Genomic DNA, 25,381 nt, shown 5'->3' with positions numbered 1-25,381 from the left:
TATCTTCTGATGTACACGTATCCAGGGTAAAAAGGTAAACAGACCGGTTTTAAAAATATCTACAAGTATATTCAAACCTCACATTTTAGTAGTAAAACATATGAAATTTTAAAAATCGTTCTAGAATAGCAATCGAACAAATTGATTAGCTATAAATGAAATGTTTATTAGTACCAAACAAGAACATATCAAAAATTTATAGATATAAAGTATATGGATAAAGAAATAATGCAAAATAAAATTAGAAAAATTTTCGAAATTGACACCTATCAGTTCTATTTTGTTTGGTTTAAATATGATTCTGAATCTAAAATGTGAAGTGTGATTGTGTGATGATTTAATTCTGTGTTACCCTGTATATATCATCATATATCACTTATCATAATTAATTTGGACGTATTATATACAGTGCATTATTTGTTAAGTGATTATTTTTAATAAAAATTTGAAACATAATTTTATGCAATACTTTGTAAAAACAGTATATGAATACTATTTTTATTGGAGCCAATTTTTGAAACAAAAAGATACCAGCATTACAAAATATTGTACATTTAAGACATTCGCATTGTTATGTAGTTCTGCATACAAAGTGGTTATTAGTTATCAGAATATTCCAAATTAAAAGTTTTCCTTGGTTATTTTTGTACCAGTCCTTATATATTTTTAATTGATTACATCCTCTAAAATGGCTGTATGATTTAATAAAATCAAAAAATGCTACATTACAGAATTTTGGATTATTCTGTATATCGCAATATGTTGTAATATTGACGTGTATAATTTTTAGTTGAATTTAGATCTAAGGTAGTAGCTGTAGATTATCGTAATTTTGGTGGGGCCTTTTGTGCTCGTTTTTTGTACATATTATGGCCCCTAACTGCCGACTGCTGCATGAAGGGCTTGATCTCTTATTGTTACTTATTTTTTACAATAAAAGCTCCTAATTTAATAAAATCTTACATTTTGTCGAGATTTTTTTCAAAATGCAAAAACACTTAACTGCTAAGTTTAACTAACTGTTTCATTCTAGCAATGATGTGATTTGTATGTAATATTAAGTCATGTTTATATATCATAATAATAGGTTTAAATAAATTTCTCTTTATTATAATTTGTTTTTTATTTGTCTCCCAATGACAATGTTTAAATTTAACACTAATCCTGTTGTAAAGTAAGACACAGGTGAACCACATCCTATAGATAGCCAACTCGAGTTGTTTCAGCGCCATCTCTTGGTTCATGAGCACTACTAAACGTACATGAAACAACAGTTTCCTTTCCGCTTTTGGCAGCATACTTCAAATTCAAATCTTTCGTTCAGTTATTTTTTGAAACAGTTCAATAGAGTTGTATCAACTAAAACCATCACTATCATTTTGATTGATACAACTCCAATGAATTGTTTCGAAAAGTAACTGGACGAAACGTTGTATTATATGTACTTCCATCTTCAATTGGGCTTCAGAAATAAAACAATAAAAAATGAGACAAATGACAGTTTTTTTACATTCGAAAAAATACAAAATAAACAGGTTGCTGATGCGGGTGCCCCCCCCCCATGACGCCCACTTGGATTCACATTCAGGGGCGCACCTAAACATATTCCAAACAATCCATTCTCTAGAACTTTGCAAAAAAAAGTACTTGTTCTGTGATTGGCTTGACATCATAGCTCCTAGTGTTACATATCATCAAATCTATAAAGTATTAGTTGTGCTCATGAACCAAGAGAGGACGCTACGGTTTATTTTCCCCTCCCGTACCAGTGAGTTTTCATACCCTGGAGTAAGGCCTCATGTCGTCAGAAGAGAATCAACTTTACCTTCTTGAGAAAATAGTTCATAAGATTAAACCATTAGGATAAGTAGAATTTCAAAAAGTTAATTCTCAAATTTTTCTACTCTCGTAGGAGTGATGTGCAGTAATGAAATCCATACAACTGAGTCCAATATTCTTCAGAAGAGAAAATTTATTTTAAAGAACCATTTCCTTGATATTGTCTACTGAAAAGATTTCTAGAACTTAGGCAATAAGTTGATGAATCTAGATTGCTGGTGAGGCCATGATAGGAAAAATAAATAACGTTAATGGTGTTTTAATAATTTTTATTGATAAAGTAAATGAATGTTTATTAGTCCGACTGAGTACTACAATAAGATTAACAAGTTTTTGTTGGTAAGCATTCGCTCCAGATCAACTACGCATTAACTATATTATGTCAAATTTTAATGCTGTTCTGTGATTGGCTTGACATCATAACCCTTAGAGTTACATATTGTCAAATCTATATAACGTATTGTGCTCATTAACTAAAATAGGACGGTACGGTTCATTTTCCTTTCTCGTACCAGTGAGTTTTCATACCCTGGAGTAAGGTCTCTCATTCTCATATTATCAGAATCAACTTCACCCTCTTGAGAAAATAATTCATAAGATTAAACGAAGTGGCCAGATATTCTTCAAAAGATAAAATATATTTTAAAGAACCATTTCCTTGATATTGTCTATTAAAAACATTTCTAGCTCTTAGTTAATAAGTTGGTGAATCTAGATTGCTGGTGTGGCCATGTTAGGTAAAATAAATAACGTTAATGGTGTTTGAATAATTTTTATTGACAAAGTAAATACATGTTTATAGCACAGCTGCTGAAAAAAATACAAGTAGTAAGCACCAAATAGGGTATGATTAGTTTTGTTAAAATTCATTATCTTAAGACACTGGAAAAATCAATCCATATTGATGTATGTACATTACAAGGCCACTTATCACGCTGTAGAATAATCGTATTCTACTAAATATAGTATTGATATGTTAATATTGTCACTTCAGATAGTATATAACAGTTCTAAATTTACATAAATATTTATTCAAGTTCGTATGGTTTTACTGTAGAGTGTATAAACTATTTTAATCTTAGGAATTTGACATAAATTTGGAACGAATTGAGATTCAATTGGTTAATACAAATGAAATATGTTCTTGCAATATCACTTATATTTGACAATTTTAAACTGTCAGTTATTTAATGAGAATCATACTAAATTTTAAACACGCCAATTCATCTCGTAAATAAGTACTTTTAGGCTAGTAAAAAAAATATTCAATTCCTATGCTCTTTAAAAATTAACTTTAAGGCCTTCCTGTGGTGTCTTGACGGATTTTGCATTCATTATTTTTATATAAACATGAGATAGATTCCACATAGTAAGTTGCTGTTGCCACATGTTCTATCTGTATATTATCTTTCTCCTAAGCATTGGATACAATCCAAGATACCAAGGTTTTCACCTCCGATTTCCATGAACATGCATCGATTTTAATGAAATTTTGACAGCATGTAGGAAATACTTCAAAAAGAAAAATCTACCCTACGCCTTTTGCCTTAGGGGTAAGTTCCACCCCAATTAGGTGAAAATTTTTATGTTTAAAATAACCGCGGAAATTGATGGAGGACCAAATTTCAAGCAAAAAATATTCCTAGAAACAATCAACTTTTCCAGATAATTGCATATTATCTTTTTAAAAGCTTTAAAATGAGAGATAGTAGTATTCTATAGCATAAAAACTAAGAAAATTATGTCCGAAATAAAATCGATTTATATTTTTTTTGTAAAAAAAACCCTCAATTTCAACGTTAGCAATAGTCCCCAATAAAAATATGTATGTATGCATCATTTCGAGAAAAATTATGTTTTAAGTCGAAAAATCATTTTCGAAATGTTTCAAAAACTATAGGATATACATGAAAATTGATAGGGAACAAAAAGTTAATATTTTTTTTAAACAAATATTTGTTTTTTTTGAATCTTTTGTAACTTCTAAAATAACTGATATATGACCTTACAAATCGTACCCTAACGTATGATGGAGTCAAACTTAATTCCAAATTTTCATGCAAATCAATGCAGGTTCATGAAAATCGGAGGTAATATCTCATTTTTACCTTGGTAGCCTTGACTTATTAGCAAGAATCACTGACGCGCTCAAATGGCTGTTTCTGTCAGTATAGCTTATGCCTACATGGTCAGAGCTGCCCTGAAGACCGACGTCAGTCCTGATCACGAGGAAAGCATTTAATATGGTCTAAGAAATAGAGAAACTATCTACGAACAACACAATAGAATTTGATTTGTTTTAATAATGGGAGAAAATGTTACTGGCTTCAAATAATCATGTCAAACAACCATCGAGGCATAGGCATCTTATATTATAATTTACAATTAGTAGCTATATCCTCAATTTTGTCCGAAATTATAATAAACTCCACAGATATAATTTTTATTTTGGTAACTTAACCAGTGAAAACAAACCCTTACTAAGTGGTGCTTATTATTTGATCAATAATTAAAATAATTTAAAGTGTTTGTAAAATTATCCAAATACGAATTGTTTAAAACAGCAAAATAAACGCGAAAAACTCTAAACATCTAAAATATATTTTTATAAAATACTCTATTTTTGTTTTATTCTTTACAAAATATATTCAATTCTTGTGTACAAAAAAAATAAAAAAAAATATTTTACCATAAACCTTACATTGTTGAGTATACATATAAAAGCCAAGGTCAACGAAAAGTTTATGGTATATGAAACCTAAAAGATAAGATTCACATACGAAGTTTCCAAAATAAAAACACTTCAGAACAACATTTTCCACAATTTTTTTATAAGTAAAAATAAAACGCATATCTTTTGGGTAAATACTGGATATACTCATATATAAGTTCAAAGGAGTTAAGGATAACCTATCTTCAATCCACTGATAGTAAAATAATATAAATAAAAAACATGTTTTCTGTAAAAGTGGCTACAGTGCCTAATACAAAAATTTAGTTACTATAAATATAAACCCGAAAGAAAAATGTAATACGTGAGACTAACAATAGATGTTTTAAATAGTATTTGCAGTTCACTTAATCTTTTGAAGCTAACATGCGGTCTCAGAGACCAAGAGTTTACAATTTTTCCGAAAATTTACGATTATGTCCAGCTAAGCCTGACGGCTTTCAGTACCTTCCTACCCCTTCCTACTCTCTTCGGTACAAAATTGTGAGTTGCATGTATCAAACGTGTCAGTGGTTTTGAGTGAATTCGGTCTTTGCAACGGATGTTACCTTTCGTTTAACACGTGCTCGGTCCTATAGACTGACGTTAGCTTCAGTATAATTGTATAAAGTAAGTAAAAATTTTATTTTGAAATATATTTACTAATCCAATTACGTATCCTCTTATTTATGTGGTATTGTTTGGAGAAAATGGCTTCAGGAAGTTATGAAGACGAACAGAAAACACTCCAGCATCTTTGGGATGAAGCTGAATCAGATGGAATTGAAGAAGCTTATGACAGTGAGAGCAATCTTGAAGAAGATAATGTCGAAATTCAAGATGAGAATTCTGACACAGAACAAGACATATCTGATAGGGAGATAGATGGATTTGAATTGAGAAGACATCGTGAACCTTATTTATATCAAAAGATGGCACCAAATGGAAGAAGCATTTAGGAAAATGTTCAAACATCAGAACTCGTGCTGACAACTCAGCTGCCAGGAATAAAAGGAGAATCGAAAAAGAAGACAGTATCAACTGAAATATGGTCTATTTATCACAGATGGCATGAAAGAAAATATGATAGCACACAAAAATATGCAGATTGAAAGTAAGCAACACTCAGAAACGAACAGAACGGCAAGACCAACGAACAAAGATCAAATAAAAGCTCTGCTTGGATTGTTTTATATTGCTGGTAAAATGAAAAGCAATTATCACAACATTCTCCATCTCTTTTGAACAGATGGCATGGTATCCAAAATATTCAGGCTGACAATGTCATTAGAAAGATTTAAATTCTTACCTCAAAATTTCCGACTGGACGATAAAACAACAAGAACAAAACGACAAAAATATGATGGTCCATGCAAAAATATTTTATACAGGTAAAATGGAAATATGTATATGTTGGACGACAACCAGCAGGTTTATATTGTCTTGACACATCGAATATATCTTTAGTTCCCAGGTTGTGTGAACCAGTGTGGGGATCTAAAGCAACATAACAATGAATAATTTTTTCACAAGCACTGATTTGACTTCTAAACTTCTCAAGGACCACAGCTTAATACTCATAGGTACCCTAAGGAATAATAAACCAAACATTCCAGAAGAGATGAAGTTAAAAAATCCTGAGAAAAGTTCTATGCTCGCTTTTCAAGAGACATGTACTCTAGTGCCGTATATTTCACGAAAGAACAAAAATGTATTCCTTCTTTCTACAATGCATAGAGATGATATCATAGACAGAGCAACTGTTAAACCTGATATGATCATTGATTACAACTCAACTAAAGGTGATGTAGACACCTTAGATAAATTATGCGCAGCATACAACTTCGCGCGAATTTCGCGATGTTGGCCGATGTTAATTTTTTATGGCGCACTAAATATAGCAGCTATTAACTCATATGTGATGTACAGTGAAAATAACCAAGAGGAGTGTTCTTCTGTGCAACCAGTTGATTGAGTGACATGCTATGCTTCTATACCAAAAACATTCTAAAATCATAAAGATGAGAATTGGGGATATTTACAAAATTTCTGACACCGCAAATGAGGTTCCACTAGATTCTGTATCCGATGTTATTATTGTTCAAGTAAGAAAAGCAAAAAGACTAAATATAAGTGCTATAAATGTAAAAAATTTATATGTTTGCAACATATAACGCCAGCATGCAAAGAATGTATTGAATTCATAGACTAATTTCAACAACAAAATTTCAAGTCGGTAATTAGGTGTTATAGTTTGTGCTTTTAAAAGACTGACGTTTAGGGAATCCTCATTTTGGTTTCTTCTACAATAATAATAAATTTTCAATTTTTAAGTTCATTACTTTAATTTTCTAGAAATTTGTTCAATTCCGTTTAATATAATTATGTATGATAAGTAAAGGAAATGATTATGAATAAGAATGCTTTATTCTCTACTATGAATGATACATTATCAACACTTTGCCTTCTAACGATGTACCACTTTCATCTAAGGGTCTCCGAGATTGATGTTAGCTTGTATGGTACAATCAATCATTTAAGTTGCGCAAGGTTAAGTATGGGAGGTACATCAATAATAGTGTATTCCTACTTATTTTGATTCTTTAAGACGGATCAACATGTTATAATGTAATTGAATTTTAATATCTGGCACCGTTGCTGCTTTTATAAAACAGTTATAATAGAGAGCATTACCACGGGTAATAAATACATTGGTAAATGCATAAATATATCGAGGTAATTCACTATTTTAGCAATTGGATTCTTAATGAAAGTTAAGTATCTCTGAAAACAAAATTATGAAAATTAGAAGTTTTAAATGTATTCAATTTAACATATTTCAACAGCGCTTTCATTGCTGCTAGATCATTGAGAATACATAAATATTCATCCAGATCAATTGATATTGAAATAGATTATCTCGACAATAACTGATAATTAATGAGATATGAGAAGAAATAGTATTATTACAGTAATGACAGATAACACAATGTTATGTTGTGTTTAAAATCCATTAAAACCTTTCTAACCCAAAAGTCTGTGTAATATTTTTAGTATTGCCCATGAAGATACATTCTATCTCTCAGAAACTTCTGTTTAAAAACACGTAACACTGAAATAACATAAATTCGAAATTTATAAAACTTGAGGCGTGATAAAAAATATTTTTTAAAATTGTGTGGCAATGTATTAAAAGGCTTTGACGTGAAAGCTTGTAAAATTGTGTATATCGATGAAAACGTAGTATAAACAAAATATTTTATTCACAAAATACAGTCAAAAACAAACTTACTTCTAGCTCGTTTTTTACATAATGTCGAGAAAAACAAACTAAATTCAAATAAAGAACGAGCATTAAATACGTTGAAATATGTAGATGTATTAAGTGAAAAAGTTTCCTCAATATTATGCACAACATATCACATGGTATTATTTTATCAAAATTTATTATATATAGCACCTATGGAGCCAATGGCACAAATGCATATATATCCTCACAGCCAAAATGCTTACAAAATTTTTGAATACTGACTTTACAAAAACTTATATTTAATTTGAGAATGTTATTAATCTTTAATGGCCATAATAGGTGCTACATCAGGAAGGAAGTTACAATTTGTTATATTTCAAAAATATATAATGAAACTACTATTGAAATATTGCGCAAAATAACATGTCAATTTTTGTTTAAATCAAGATACTTGATTATATGAAGATTTTTTTTTAAATATTAAAGTGAAGAAATTTACAAGAATCACAGTCCACTTTTGATTAATTTTTGATTACATATTAATTTCTTAAAACATAAACATTTAATTAGTAATTCTTATACCTAAATGTCATTTGTTCTGCAATATATGAATAAACAATAAAATTGAAAAAATTGTATCAAACCACTTGGAAATAAGGATAGATGAGAAAATATTAAGATGGAAAATTGATTAAAATCCTCAGCTATGCAATTACTAGCATTTTTACAAATAAAAATATGCAAAAAAACATTAATTAAGATTATATTTGACCAAAAAATTAATATTTTTATGTTAATGCTATATTTTAGTTACTTAAAATATTTACTATGAATATTTTGAATTCATACAGGTAACTAAAAATGTGCCCTTTATCTATTGAATTGTAGAACATTTTTGAAATATAACAAAAGATTTTAAAATTCTGAGATATATACAGTATAAATACAATGAAAAATTTACAAATATTAACAGGTTTATTCACTGTGAATCAGTTCAAAAACTTCCGACATTTTCGAGAGCCACATGTACATGGAATTTTATCTTCTTCAAAAGGAAATTTGTAATCATATGTTAGTTCTTCTCCACTAAGTATTCTTCGTAATGCAAAGATTATAATGTGCTTGTGACCAAGGATTTCAACCACTCTTGAGTAACAATTGGGCTAAATAAAAAAAATTTAAATTTATAATAGTAACAAAACATTTATTTCCTAAACTAAATTCAAAATTCATTCGCTTTCCACAAATATCTTTTCCTCGAAAAGATTAATAGATCAATAAACATTGAAATAGTAAAAAAGATTAACAGTACTTTTCTGAAACTACAGAATGAAAACATTTGATAGAATTCCAATAAGGCAAGTCCACTACATTGTCTAGTTAAAGATATAGAAAATGCTATAAACAGTATAGCTCTAGTAGCCTTAATTGGCATAAAATGAGCTGACAACATATCACCTCAATCCAATAAAAAGGGCTTTAGAGTAATGGAAACTGCAAATCCCTTCATTTCAAATGGACAGAAGTTATGCTATGAGGCTTGTCCATTAAAAATTGGTTCCCAACGAATTTTCACATTGAAAAATATGTTTATTGGCATTGAATAATACTTGTTTGGAAAGCTTAGCTTCCCTCTATTTTTCGATATAATCGACTTTATGCCTGAATCGTACGCAAAGATAGTTTAGAACCTCTTGTTTCAGCTCTTCATAGATTTTCAAATGCGTCCCTCCCAAGTATTCCTTTAAATCAGAGAAGAGATAATCACAGGGGGGAGCAAGTCTGGGATGTAAAGAGGGTGTGAGACAGTATTCCATCCAAATCTAAGCTCGCTGGAGCGAGAACTGGGAGAAAGGGAGACAAGCTACACGCCAATCTCGCCTAACAGCGTTCCTAGCGTCCGCAGCTTCTTCAGAACCTTATTTTATAGACAACCCTCGTACAATAGTGAATAGTAACGACAGAAGAGAACAGAACACCTCCACTATTACTACAATGATTTTATCACCCCTACTGAAGTCATTGGTAGTGAACAAAATTCTAGACTTGATTCACCGTCCTAGGCTATGCCTATGATATGGTAGTGGTAGTATGTGGAAAGCAATCTCTGCTAGGATACAAACACAATTGAAAATTTAAAAATCTTGGAATAATAATATAAACAAGGTAATATCCAAAGCCACTGCGAATTTATGGACTTGTTGCAAACTCCTAGACATGGGAACTTAAGCCAAAGAAGGTACACTGGGCATACCAAACGGCATCAAGCCTATGATCATATAACACTGAACAAACAATAGCTCAATACAAAGTGAATAATAATTAAAGGATGATCTGTTTGTATATCACAAGAAATGCTGCTAAGTCTGCCTTAATTTAACGTTATAGTGGAAAAATGGCAATTTAGAGACGACCAATACAGACAGAAAAATTAAAGTCAAGGAACCTGATAGGTCACCTGAGAATTCTAGTATCGATAAAGCTAAAAAGAAGTAGCAAACCAATGGATCAAATGCTTAGCATTATGGACAGAAACATCCCATTCGAAGTGATAATCATGAATCAATAAAAATCTTCATAAAAAATTCAAGTTGAATTGTTTAAATTTCACTATATCCTAATAACACATTATGAATAATATAACCGAATACTCACATCGCAAGAGTGATTGATGAATCTGGCTGCATTTCCTTTCATAGTTGCATCAACAACAAAGTTGTCATCCACTCTAAACATATAACAACCAATACCTTTAGAGTTATAGTATTTTTCTCTTTTATCAGTCAAAATCGATCTAATAACCTAAAATGCAACAAAAAATAACTAAGTTTTTGAGAATCAATTAATCATGTTAAAATGGACAACAGATAAATGTGACTGACACACATGTAGCACTGCAATTATCAATTCCATATGACTTTTAGGAACTACTGAATTTCAAAAGACTCTATAAAAAATTTCATGACATTTCGATTAGTTAGAAAAAAGTGACAGCCATTTCTTGATGAAAAAAAAAATAATGTACAAACTCAGCAATCGCTTCATAAGTGTTATCCAGACTCTGCTCCATTGAAAAAAACCATTTGTTATTGGTTTGCTGAATTTAAACTTGGGGGTACAGACACCAATAATGGTGAACGTTCTGGTCATCCAACTGAGGTGATTACTCCAGAAAATATTGTCCACAGATTGGTTATATTTAATCGTAAATTAAAATTGTGTGAGATAACTGGGGACGTAAAGAAAAATAAAACAGTTTGTGAACAATTATGCATGAACATTTGATCATGAGAAAGCTTTTGTCAAAGTGGGTGCTACATTTACTCACAGTCGATCAAAAATAACAAGATTAAGAGCAGTGTTTGGCCATGTTTACACGTAAGAAATCATATTTTTTTCATTGATATGTGACAATGGATAAAACACGGTCGCTTCACTCCGGAATCAAAATGATCATCATCTGAGTGGACTGCAGCCGGTGAACCACGTTCGAAGCGTCCAAAGTCACAACAGGCAGCTGGGAAGGTTAAGGCTTCAGTATTTTCGGATGCGTATGGAATATTGTTCATCGACTATCTCCAAAAGGAAGAAACAATCAATAGCGAACACTACATAGAGTTGTTGAATCGTTTGAATGCAAAAATACAGGGAAAACGGCCACATATGACGAAGAAAAAACCAATGTTTGACTAAAATAATGCATCGATTCACAAGTTGATGGCAATGATGGTTAAATTGAACGAATTACACTTCAAATTGCTTTCTCGTCCACTGTATAGTCCAAATCTGGTTCCCAGTGACTAGTGGCTATTCGTTGATCTCAAAAAAATGCTCGCCGGTAAGAAATTCAGCTCAAATAAAGAAGTAATTGCTGCAACTGAAGCCTATTTTCAAGCAAAAGACAAATCCTTTTAAAAGCATGGCATTGGGAAGTTACAGAAGCATTGGAATGATTGTATTGCTCTTGGAAGGAGATTATATTGATGGATAAAATTGATTTTTGACAAAAAAATGTGTTTTTCTTGTTTAATGAGTGATTTGTTAAATAAATACTTTTTTTATAATCGATAATAATATCATTTTAATGAAACAAATAATATCAAAGAATCAGAGAAATAAGTAAATATTTGCATACAATGGAAATATAATTTATTTTATTTGCCCCCAAAAGTGGTACTTAGAGCACCATCAATTGAATACAGAAAAAAGTATGAAAATTCATATACAATTTAAATAATGAACTGGCAAGAAATAGTGATTTAGATATTTTCTGAAACTAATGACTATGAATAATGGAAACTTTCTTTGATATCATTTATCGACAATATAAAAGCACTTTCCAAGATGTATATTATTAGTATACCAATAAATATGTATAAATTACCTCTCCAGCGTACTCAATAACCATCTCACCCGCTTCTATATCACGCAAACAAAACAAGCCCCTCCCATGTATACAAGATCGATAAACTCCTACTGAATATTTGGAAGTTAGTTTCAACTGCCTGAACTTCATAGCCATCGGCAGATTTATCACCCTTCTAAAATACAAAAATAATGATGTGATAATACTACCGGGTTATGAAATAATTAACTTAATTAGTAATTCAATTTCGAGATTAACAAAATTAGTGAGAAACAAATATTACCTGGGCAATATTTCCAAATTATCCAAAGATATTTCTTCTGGCTGTCGATGCTGTGAAGACAGCCACCCAAACATATCAAATGGTTCGTCTTTTTTATTCTCGTAAGGGGCACAACGTATTGCTCCATGTATATGGTCCTGGGTTAAATCATTATCTATATCACTGGGATGTGGAGGGAAGTTGAAAATTGATTTATATTTTGTACATTTATTAGCTCCAGGTAACTGTTCTATTAAATACTTCGAACCATTGGGCTTAAAGCCCAATATCTGCAAGGAGTTAAGCATGCTGCCATTATTTGTCGGTAAAGGAGGCATGTTATGAGCTGCCCTTGCTGATTGTACAGCATCTAAAACCTTCGACCATAGATCTCCCACCGATGATGAAGAATATTTAAAGCCATCTTGAGTTTCCATTGTGTACAGAACTGTTGGAGTATTTTCATTTTCTTTTCTAGTAACTTGTGGTTTGAGAGTATCTTCAATTTTCTCTAATTTTTCTTCAGGTTTTGGTTCTTCCTTCATTTTTGACTTTAATTCTTTTGTTTGTTTTAATGAAGTTGGTTGGTTTTGAGTACACATACTTGATTTAATTGGTTTTAATGGCGCCACTTGTATAGGTTGTCTCGTAAAAAAATTGGAACTGATTTTGTATGTCCCATCTTGCCCTTGTTTTTGAAATATCAATTTTAAAGATTTATCTAATCTTGTATCTTCAGGTATAGATATTTCAACGGGTTTCTCCTCCTCTTCTTCTCTTATTACTTCTTTCTTTGGACATTTTTCTATTTTAATAGGTTCTATTTTTAAAGGTTCCATTTTTAACGGATTTACTTTTTCAATACTGACACAGTTTTTAGTCAATTCAGGTTTGACGCATTCGTCTTTCTTTTCTTCTTTCAATACTGGAGAAGGTTTAGTTGGCAGTAATTGTTTGAAAGCCGGTCTAATAGTTTTGGATTCTACTATTTCAATTCTCTTATTAGAATCTATTTTACTTACATTCTTTATATTGTTAGCTTTAATCTCATGAACTTTTTGCACTTGTAAGGCCTTTTTCTTTTCTTCAGAAATTAAAAGCTTTTCATCATCGAATATAAACTTTTTTGCTTCTTTGGTGTTATTTGTGGGCATTGGCAACACCCTACTCATTGGACGACTAGGAGTCGAAGATGGTTTAGGAATTGGTGTAACAATATTTGTAGGTATACGTTGTTCTGACACAAAAGGAGCAGTTGGAAGTGAAATTCCATGACCTATCACAGGGGTCATGGGTTTATGTGATGCTTGAGAATATTTAATTGTCTGTGGTTGTGATGGCTTCAGTTGTATTTGAGGACGTGATGTTTTCACTACTTGTCTTTGAGGTACTACGTTATTTACTTCTTGTATTCTAATTTCTTGTCTATTAGGCAAAATATTATTCAATTCTTGCCTGTGAGGTAACACGTTATTTAATGTTGTTTTTATAGATTGAGCTTGCTGAAACTCTACGGGATGAGAAATAATCAGCGGTTGAGATATTACTGGGTTCGTTAAAGTATGACTATTATTATTGGATGATTGTGGTGTTTGGAGTGAATTATTAACCAATGAAGGGTGAGAATTCACCATATGCTGCAAACTTACTGCTGGTTGCGAAATGACCGGCAATTGCTGACTATGGAGCTGTTGAGAATTTCTTATTGACTGTGGGCTAGACATTGTTTGTGAATTTACTATAGACGGCGAATTGACCACTGGTTGTGAATTGACAATCGGGTGATTGATAGATTGCGTGTTAACTATCGACTGAGAGTTGATTATTGGTTGTGAACTAACTACTGGTTGAGAGTTAACTATTGATTGAGAGTGGACCACAGGTTGATGGTTAAGTGTTTGATGCGAGTTAATTATCGGCTGTGCATTAATAATAGTTTGTGATTGAGAATTTACAATTTGTTGTGAATTCACTATGGGTTGCGAGTTAACAATTGATTGTGAATTTACCAATTGTCCTGGATTCACTAAAACAAAACTATTAGACGATACATCCAATACTGGTTCCAATTTACTGGTTTGAAAGACTTGAGTAGTAGTTGAGTAACTACTGTTGGCTGTTAAAACTCCAGGCATCGTTGTTGGCAGGAACTGTTGAGACTGCATCACAGTATTTTGAACTATAGTTTCAAAACCATAATATACTGGCTGGACTGTTTGTTGTTGGGACCAACCAAGTGTACCATTACTATCCACAACTAATTGGTTTTCGACTCGAGGTTGCTGAATATACATAGCTTGCTGTAATCCAGGAACTATGCTTATGATATTATTATCTGGTTGTATTTGTACTAAGGACTGAGTAGGCACAGTGTTAACTTGAGGAGTAATAGTTGCAACATATTGTACATTTTGACCTGGTTGTTGAAATGTATCAACAAATGGTACATAATTCGTGGACGGCAAATGTTGCACTATTACTTGACCAGGAGAGTTTTGAGGAAGAATAATTGTTTCTCCTTCTTCAAAATGAGACCGTTTAGCTGCTAAAGTTCTACTGCGAGTCTTAGTTTTCACAGCTTTTTGAGCTATTAATGTTGGTTTAGTAACTTGCTTTACCCACTGTGTATTTGGGATATTGACGGATTGTAATACTGGATTTGTTAACAGTTTACTATTCAATGTATATTGATTTTGAGATCCTACATTCAAGAGGTTATTATAAGGAATTGATTGAATAGTAACTGACTGTGCTTGATGAAAATCTATGGGTTGTTGAATGGGCTGCTGATTTATTTGATTTATGGTTATAGAATTGCTGGGCTGAACTGGATTTAACGATATAGAGCCACTAGGATTTATAGATAAAATTGGATTTCCGGAATAAGTTGAGGTAGGATTAACTTGAATACTGTTTTGTTGTAGGGTAATTGGTTGATTTACACATAAAGGCACAGTTTGATTCACACAAAACTGAGGCTGGTTAGTTTGAATTGAAATAGAAGGTTCACCTATTACAGTTGATTGGTAATTCGGATCAGACTGAGTAGTTTCTAGTGTTATAGGAGTCACTGTATTTATTGGAAGAGCTTGCAATATAGTTTTTTGTTCTGTAGTTTGTGTTATGTTTGGAATAACTATTTCGGCAGGAATTACTTCTGATGCTGATTTGGATGCTACAAAGCTTTGAGTATTAAGGACTGAAGTATGTATTTCACTTTGGAAAGACTCAAATGAAGATATCACAACTGGTTCGCTAGCATTTACCATCACTTGGTTTTCTACTAAACTAGGATTTTGATTAATGTATGTAGCTACAATTTCTTGTTCAGTATTTACTTCTGAATCACTATCACTTGTACAAAGCATTTCACATGATTCTAGGTGTCGTTGATAACTGGCTTGGGTTCTATAAGTAGATTGACACTTATTACACGTCACTGGCTCTTCTGAAATATAAGTTCCCCACGGATTAGAGGTAGTTAAGCCAGTAGGAGATCCACACTCACTGGAACTACTATCATCAAAATTTCCATCAACCTGCAGTAGCTGATAGATAACGTTATTATCTCGCGCAGGTGCCATTTTTCTCTTCTTCATTGCAGGAGACAATGAACTGTCTAATTTGCAGCTCAGTGTTAAACTACACGTTTTCGCGCATGGACGGGATTTGCATAGAGAATCAATCTTATTTGGATCAATCCTTCCTCTCTTAGTATCTTTACTCTTTAAATATGTATCTACATCCTCATCTAAATCAGTTCTTTTTAATGGTTCATTAAGGCCCTCTAAATTATTCAAATCAGATTTATAATCAATCAATTCGTCATAAGAAAATTTTGGAAAAATATCTTGTACTGAAATGCCATCCAAAAGATCATGAGGTAACTCTTCCAAAATAGCATCAGTTAATTCTGGCGATAGAATATCAGCACCATTTTGCTGTTCTTCGTCATCATCAAACTCTGTATCACTAAATTTTTTGTCAATATCTCTTTGCCACGCATTTATTTCTCGCATTAATTTATCTACAATTATTTTGTCACAGGAATGATCAATTGTGAAATTTTTATCTATAACAAGTGTATTGTTAATGGTGTTCTTAATTGAAGTGGTGATAGTATAGGGTACTAGTTTCCAGGGTTCTACAGTGGACCAAAACAATCTTGTGCATACAAATCCTACTGGTATTAAATATTCCGATGTATCAGAAACAATTGGGTCGATTTTTCCCAGGTTTTTTATACATAATGACCCAATCATAACAGTCGTCTTATCTATTTCTGAGTATTTCTTCTTCTTTTGATCCAACTCAACAAACACACATCTATCAATGTCAAAATCCTTATCGGCGTTAATGGTATGACTCTTTTTAGGTAAATCATGAGTTGCACAATACACAGTTTTATCATACATAAATTTTAAATTGGATAATCTAGCACATGGGAAATGATAAGTTTCGTGACATCCTTTGTAACAACATCCAACACTTGCTCCTTTTTGTTTACAATGAGCACATCTAATCATACGTCCTCTATTTAAAGCATTTTGTACATTTTGTAAAGATCCATCAATTTCTTCATAAACTTCTGAAGACCAAAGAGCGCAGTTGGCATGCACCCATTCATTTTGCCCACAATATAAAAGTCTAGATTCTCGATGACTAACACCATCTCCCACACCCTTGCAAAAACTACATGTTCGAGTATCTACAACTATCGAAGAAAGATTCACAAAAGGTTTTTCATCTACCATCATATTTTGAGATTCATTATCAGGATCTTTTTCTAAAACTCCAGAAAATTCTTCATTTTGTGACTGGTTGTACCAAGGGAATACATCTTGAAATATAGAATGATAAATTTTCAATAACTGCTCAGATTTTGTTAATTTTAACGACTCTTCAATTTCCTTATTAAATTCTCTTATGGATGTGTACTCATTTGAGAGTAATTTATTTTTTATGTCTACTACAGATAACACATTAGATACTTTACTAAGGCTGGCTTCATACTTTTCATTTTCTTCAAAAGAATAAATTTTATTTATATCTAATGGTTCTTTGCTGCTGTTATTATTATCAACATCCATACTTTCATCCATAAATTGCACTTTTCTAGCATTTGTTATAGTTTTATTTAATGATGTTGTATTGTTCAGCGGACTCAACTTCAATAAATACCTAGCCGTTTTGTTCTTACTAAGCTGGCGCAGAATTTGGCTAAAGCACATTTTCATTTCATTATTAATAGCCTTCCTCCACAATGGTGTTGATGTTTTAGAACATATAGCACACACATACTCTATTGACTCTGGGAGAATACTCAGCATTTGATATTGCTCTTCTGTTAGATGTTCACATTTTGCATGAACCCATTTCGAACATTTTGCACATTCCATCATCTGAAAAACAGTTTCTCTTTAAGATCTAAAATAGTTGAAATTTATTTTTCTTATCATTATTTTAAAAATTATGGTGTGTAATTTAGTATACATTAATTACCTTTGAACAACATTCATTATCATCATAACAGTGTTGGCAGACTGGACAAAAATTTCCTTTTTTTCTCAATTTGAAACAAGTTATACACAGTGGCAAATTCCCAACAAATTTTGTTATACTCAAAGTTCCACAACTTTTACACTTCATACATTTTGAACAAACCTAAAGAAAATAATAATTAAATAACTGGTACATAAGAATTTAACATGTGTATTTTAGATTCAAATATAATAATAATATATATATAATGATAAATCAATACATGTTTTATTAATCAATTGTTAATTAATTAATCAATTGTTTTAACTTTATTACCAGAACCCCGATTTGTATAAAAACAAGAATTAAATGTTTTATTTATATATTGTTGTCCATTTCAAATAATGGAAAACTCATATTAATTAAAAACTAGAATGAAACATCAATTCAATACTCACCATTGATTTATCATCATTATTCCATTTGGAATTGAAACATTCTGGATGGTATGCTTTCAAACACTTTTGACAACTGATTTTTTGTCTGTCTACTTTGTTACATTCTGTGCAAGTGGTACATCGTGGACATATCCACATATAATATTTCAAACTCTTGTCTATGGGCGAACTTTGAGCTTGCTCAAGACAAAAGGAATGATATGGCTCACAACAAATGGAACAATACAGCATAGGTTCTTGCCCAGCGCTTCCACAAAGAAAACATATTGATGACATGGTAAATTGCTCAGATCCAATAATACAGAACCCATTTTGACACACTGTTTCTGGATCGTAACCATCCCAGAAGTCAGTTAGTATGCCTAGTTGAGGGTCGACGAGATTCTTCTTTCTTTCAGGTGCTTTAGTCTAGAGAAAAATATGTAGTATTAAAAAATCTCTGGAATTTTCATTGATTTATATTAAAATTGATATGCATCAAAGAATAAATAGGTATACACTGAGCACTTTTTCTTGTTGGAATATTAAAGAATAGTAGCTTGTTATCAATGTGCTAATCTACTTAAACTGAAGACATGAGCCAATGTCTTGTTACAATTTGAAAAAGAAGACAAAAAAATGTTTGGAATAGCACTGAAAGGGTAGGCATTTACAAAAACATGATATAAAAAGGTATAACAGTTAGGTAAAGTTTTTAGTAACAGGTCTTATAAGAAGTATGATGAATAATTAGATATAAAAAGTATCAATTTATCATGGTCTTTTTTTCACATGTACTAAGAAATACTGCACTATTTTTCATTTGTTCTCATTACCTTTCCTAGTAAATTTTCTTTATAGGATATTATTAAATATTTTATTGGCTAAGTTAGATTGAATTTGTAATATTTAGGGTACAATAAACTCTAAACTTGAAAATTCAAGGTTATCCATTACATCATCACGAATCACCAAAAACAAATTAAGAATTATTATTTTTTAGTTTAAAATTCACGCTTTATACAGATATTAATTATATTCAAGATTTTTTATTTTTTGTCTATATTCACACTGTAAAACAATGGTAATGTTTTGCTAAAGATAGGAGTGTGTACGAATTCAAATTATAATACAATTTGAGTAGTTTTCTTAAACATTTGAGAAAATTTACTGAGATGAGGTGTAATAACAATCTTTGAAAATTCATAAGATTTCTTAGTATTTTGATTAACACTGTTTTACTGTAAAATTACAAAATTATTTTGTGATTTGAGTTACTATGGAAATATTTGATAAATGGGGCTACCTACGCCGTTTGCATGCATTTATGCTTGAGTCAAAAACACTCTAGCCTCTAAGTTCTAAATAAATTTATCAAGTTTCTGATTTAGATTAGATGATTTTAATAATTAAAATAAAACTGAAATAAAACACAACAATATCATTCTACCTAAAACAAAGTAGCTTGACAGAGAAAGATAGTTTGTTTATTGTATAGTAAATTAAAAAAATCTTTTGTGAGTTTTTCAAACTGAGTTAAATTGAGTTGTATAGTCAAATATATATTATATAGTCAAATGCATTTCAAATTTACTAAGTATCGCTATGATGAATTTTTGAATAAAATTAAAAAATTATATAGTAAAGTTACTAATCAAATTTTCTCTTACCGTTTAGTAAATTTTACAAAATGTATTGTAATTTTCTCAAACTAAATTATTATGTTCTGTAAATTTGCGTTGAAGCTGCATACACATTTTTGGTGAAATTTTAAAGAAATTTTCAACAGTGTATTTGGATATATTAAAAAAATAAATGTGGGAATTGTTTTCATTACATAACACAACAAATATATATTTTTCATGCAAAAAAGCAATAGGGCAAATAATTATTTTCAGGGAATACAAAAAAATAATAATCTATCCAAAACAAAATATCAAGGTATTTTGGCATTTTCAAAATTGGCATTATTGAAGAATATAAAATATGTACATTCCCTCCAAATAATCTACGATAAGGTAAAATAAGTGGATCATAATTTTTTCAATGTTCAGAAAATGTAATATAAAAAATCCAATGACCAGATTTGTCATCTGATCTGGATTTTTTTTGTAGTGGTATGGACATATTGAATTGAATGTTAAAAACACTTAATCTGACAAAATTGTACAACTTATTTTCACAGAAAGTGCCTCAGGCACATTTTAAAAAGTACATAAATTATTTGTTCGTGGGATGTTGTACTGTCATTTGGGGCAATTTTTATAGATACATAAGATCTTTTCAGTTGCACTGTATTATAAAATGTATAAATATGCTATAAGTGGTTTTAATCAAAATATTTGCACCAATATATATTTAGAGAATATAATAAAATTATGTAAAATAGTGTATATATCAGTAAAACTGAAGAAGTTATAATAAAATTAATTTACACCAAATAAAATTCATTTATTTATTTATTAAGAGTGAGATCACAATTTTGATTTTATTCAAATAATCTCCTTTGTATTATAAATATCATAGAGATCTATAAATTAAGAGGTAACAAATATTTTTAAAATAGAATGATATTAACCCAAGAAAAAATAAAAGAAGCATAGGAGTAGTTTTATATTAAGAAATCTAAAAATAGTTCTTGAATATACAAAAGTAGGTTGTTACAACTAGGTTGTTTGTTTTAAATACACTTTTCAAAATTCAGGGAATAGTTTTCTTGAAGTTTTATTTATTTTAAGAAGAGTTTGTCACTTCTGAGCCCAAAAGATTTGAATCAAATAAGTTGTTTAATATTTGAAATGTTTTTCTTTATATAAATCTTTTTATGATCCAGAACAAAATCAAGCAATGTCTAACATCTGAGATTTTTGTCAAAAAAGTATTGAGTGCATTTCTGTCATTGAAAATGTAATTTAAGTAACCAATTCATATCCACCAAACCAATTCTTTATATTTTTTATTGCCTTGGGAAATAATTCTAGGTAGCATTTTTTCTCACCACCTAATCAATTTGGTCTCATTCAATGTGTTATCAGTTATGTATTTATTTTTTTAATGTCCTGCTGATTCAGTATTTGATATCTCTGTCTAATAAATATGATTTATGTTATTGTGTAGAATTTTGCTTATCTCAAGTCATTATGAATAATGTTCAGGAACTATTGCTACTAAATAAATTATCTAATCTACTTAATATTGTGCTTAGTTTACAAGAATTAGAAGTTAGTTCCACATTATTTTAACAAGTTTATACCTCTCTAAATCTGATATGGTAATGTAAATTTCTTTAAAAGAGTTTTTAAATAGTATTGCCATCTCAAATAATTAAATTGTCAGATATACAACCTTAAACAGAAATGTAATATTGGATGCCAAGTACAATTATGATCTTCGGTACAAACAAGATCAAACACAAGATAAATTCTGCTGGGATTTCTTAGTACATTAATATAATTGCAAAATGTGGAGTCAAATATTAAAAAAGCAATAGTGAGCCTTATAGATACAAATCTATAAAATATTCTTTTTCTGGAGTTACAATAACAGAATGCAGAAAAATCTTTTATGTATGTGTTAATTGAGGTAAAAAATGAAGATTTTATTTTATGTTTCAATACACATACATAAAAGATTTTTCAGCATTCTGCTATTGTAAACTTTATATATTGTATATTTTTTAATAATAATTATGCATAATTATTTATAATTTATATTATTAATCTGCTGTATGAAACTGCAAATTATTTCTTAAATGCGGTCCTGTTACATGCTCGGCTTAGGTGTTTACAACTCTGATCACTGCACTATTGGTGAATATGTTTTAATTTACTATTTTTCTTCAATAAATAGAGTATAATTTTTGAATATATCAATAATTAAAAGTTAACAGAACAAAAAACCAAATAATTCAGACACTCCTGAGGTCTGCTATATCCAAAAGCAGTGTAGTCAAGGTTGAATATGAAGTATCTTGACATGTTTAGGTTTAAATGACATTACACAACAATTAAAATAAGTTTAAACTTATAAATCAACTAAATAAATACTGTAATAAACGAGTTTTTAATGAAGATTTATTATAGTTTCACAATTAAAGAAAATAAATCTACAACCTACAAAATATTCAATAAAGTTTCAACATACCTCTGAAGAACTTTGCGGTACAAAGGTAGCATTTCTGTAGAGTTTCTCCCTCTTAGTGGTAAAATCGGTAGAATCACTGCTAGAATTTTTTGAAGTCCTATCACTACAATTTGATTCTGGTTCACTAAGTATTGAGTCACTTTTATTAGGGATAGTAAATTTAACATCACTTATGGTTTTATCACCCACTATCTTTTCATCAGCTATTTTAATATCATTAACTTGTTCCTGGTTATCACATTTCTTCTCACTTTCTGGAAAAGTGGCAAGTGGTTGACCTAATACTATTGAAGCACTGCGACACACATGCTTCACCCGGGGGCCTTTAAGATCTATTTTCTGTCTTTTAATATCTGAATTAGAAATAGGAAGGGAAGGTGCTGCTTGAGCTTTTGGATTTTTAAATCTTACAGGTCGTTGTTTCAAAGTCGTTGTCTCTTGTGGTTTCTCTATCACTATTTTTGTTTCAACATTTGCCTGCCATAAAGAGGGAGGTTGGGAATTGTTTGAGTCAATATCTGACCCTTGCATATTTTTTGGTAACATGCCACTTAGACCTTGCTTTATTGATGGAGGAATTTGAAATGCACGAAGGCATATCTTTAACCAGCAAGCCGGACATCTATAGCCGCATTTACTCAATCTCCATTGCTGGTTTTTTACAGCTGTAGGTACATGGCAGTTGCCTTGTCCTTTATTGCAAACTAAAGTTATTTGGTTATTTTTGTTACCGCATGCTTGCCTTTTGATCATTTTTGCAATAAACTTTCTACATGACTCACAACTATAGATGTTAAACTTTCTGGCTTGCTTGAGAAATCTAAAAAACACACCACGATGAATTCAAAATAATTGAATTATTTTCAATTCCATATAAATATTAAAAATGGTTGACAATATTAGAGCTTCTTGAAAAATTAATGACTTTGATTATTAAACTAACAAATAACTATGTCAAATACAATTTTCTTTATCTATATCATGATTAGTGATTTCAATAGAAGCTCAGTAGTCACACCTAATATTTGTGCAAAACATATCAAAATGTATTTACCTGTAAAATCTAACTGCACCACACACACCACAAGTAACAATCCCTGAAGATGAATTGGGTTTACTTGAGAAAGGACCCTGTAAACCTATTTCATTAGGTAATTTAAGTCTGGCTTGTCTGAGTACTACTTTATGTCCATTTGTAAATGTTGTTTTATCACTATCACTATTTAAGCTGCCAGATTCTGAAAACACTGATTTACTATCTTCTTGTTTCACACAATGCCTTTTCACAATTGTAACCTTCTTTTTCAAAGTTACAGCTTCATTCATATCACTTATAAATCTTTTGTTGGGTTTAATTACACGAGAAGAATGTACACTTCTTGTTGGTAAAACGAATTTACCGACAAGATTAGTAGATTCTTTTGTCACTTTTCCATGGCAAGATGTATTATAAGTGTGTACTGCTTTTCTGGATAAAGATGTTTTTAGTTTGGTTTTCACAGAAGCTTTAGTGCACATTTTGGATAACAAGGCTCTTTTAGTTACATTTTTATTTCGTATTGAGGATTTTAGCTTCCTAGTCAGTCTTCTTTTGATTGAAACATTTTTGTTTATAGTAGTTTCAGTATGTGCACTTTCACCATCACTGTCGGTCAAATCTTCATCCTATAAAACATATAATAAATTTAAATCGCTTAAGATAACAATTGTCTAGTCAACTACATAAATATAGTACCATAAATACCTCAAAATTTGCAAATATATAAATGTTTACCTGTTTGTTTTCTACAACAGAACTAACTGTCAGTGAACTATTAGATTCAACATTAGTTATTTCTCCTGTTGGTGGAAGAACATTTACCCTCTTTCTAAGAATATGTTTAGAGGGTTTCCCAGGAAATTTTGATCGACCCATTTCTGTTTTCCTTAAAGTTTACATTTTATTGTTACATTAATTTATTTTCAACGCATCACGCACACTTCGCGAAACAATCAGAAATCTCAATCGGTAAGGAAGATAACTACCAACTGTCATTTAATGTCAAAATGTTGCATTTTTGACGAATGTTCAATACTTGAACGGTTAACGGTTGAAATTGCTAACCCAACCGCATCTAGAAAAAGGTCCCTATATTTATTTTTACCAATTTTCTGTTTATTGGATCATATTTATTTTTTTATTATATAATATGTATTCGTATCACAAAATGTATATAAAATGTCATTTAGATATGTGCTAACTTGATGTGGATATCGAATAGACATGTTTGTTAAGCTGGGTTTACACTATTTCATTTTAAGCAAAAAGTTAATCGAATTAAGCCGGTTATTGATAATGCCGAAATTAATGTTGTTGCTCATTTGACTGCTTATCCAAAAGTATCAATACTTGTTGCCGTAAGATATCTTGGAGTAAGCAAATCGTCGATTTACCGTATTTAACGAAAACATAAAATGCATCCCTATTCTTACAATTTGTGTCAAAATTTAAAACCAACCGATTTTATTAAACGATTATTGTTTGCTGAATTTTTAATAATAAAATTCCCATTATTGGAGTCAAGATAATCTTCATTTAACCAAAGAATGTGCTTTTCAAGATCGGTGGCAGTTCAATGTTTTGTGCTATTAGAAATAATCAAATACTTCATTTTTACGATGGGAATAAATGGTTAGGGAACACAATCAATTAATTTATTCTTAATTAATAATATAAAAATCACTGTTTTTATATTTTTTAATGTTATTTGTTTTATTTTTAGGTGAAAGATATTTTAAGAAATTTAAAACAAAATTATTATTTAGACCATAAGACGAATTAAACAATCTTTTTTTTATTCATGACGGTGCTCCTGCTCACAATTCAATCGTCATAAATATATTTTTAGAAGAG

General features: G+C 30.6%; 1 protein-coding gene across 1 annotated transcript; it reads right to left on the bottom strand.

Annotated features, from left to right (window-relative positions):
• Positions 1-2,595: 2,595 nt before the first annotated feature.
• Positions 2,596-24,491, bottom strand: LOC130451243 (histone-lysine N-methyltransferase trithorax). Its single transcript, XM_056790137.1, has 9 exons — positions 24,263-24,491; positions 23,543-24,153; positions 22,489-23,308; positions 18,367-18,774; positions 17,930-18,091; positions 12,449-17,829; positions 12,184-12,340; positions 10,455-10,601; positions 2,596-8,962 (listed from the first exon to the last, which is right to left on the bottom strand). Exons 1-9 carry the CDS (start codon positions 24,401-24,403, stop codon positions 8,789-8,791), a joined length of 8,001 nt encoding a protein of 2,666 aa, XP_056646115.1. The 5' UTR covers positions 24,404-24,491; the 3' UTR covers positions 2,596-8,788.
• Between the last annotated feature and the right edge of the window lie 890 nt (positions 24,492-25,381).

This window comes from Diorhabda sublineata, chromosome X (assembly GCF_026230105.1).
Source record: "Diorhabda sublineata isolate icDioSubl1.1 chromosome X, icDioSubl1.1, whole genome shotgun sequence".
Taxonomy (NCBI): domain Eukaryota; kingdom Metazoa; phylum Arthropoda; class Insecta; order Coleoptera; family Chrysomelidae; genus Diorhabda; species Diorhabda sublineata.
This window is presented reverse-complemented; position numbering and strand designations above follow the sequence as displayed.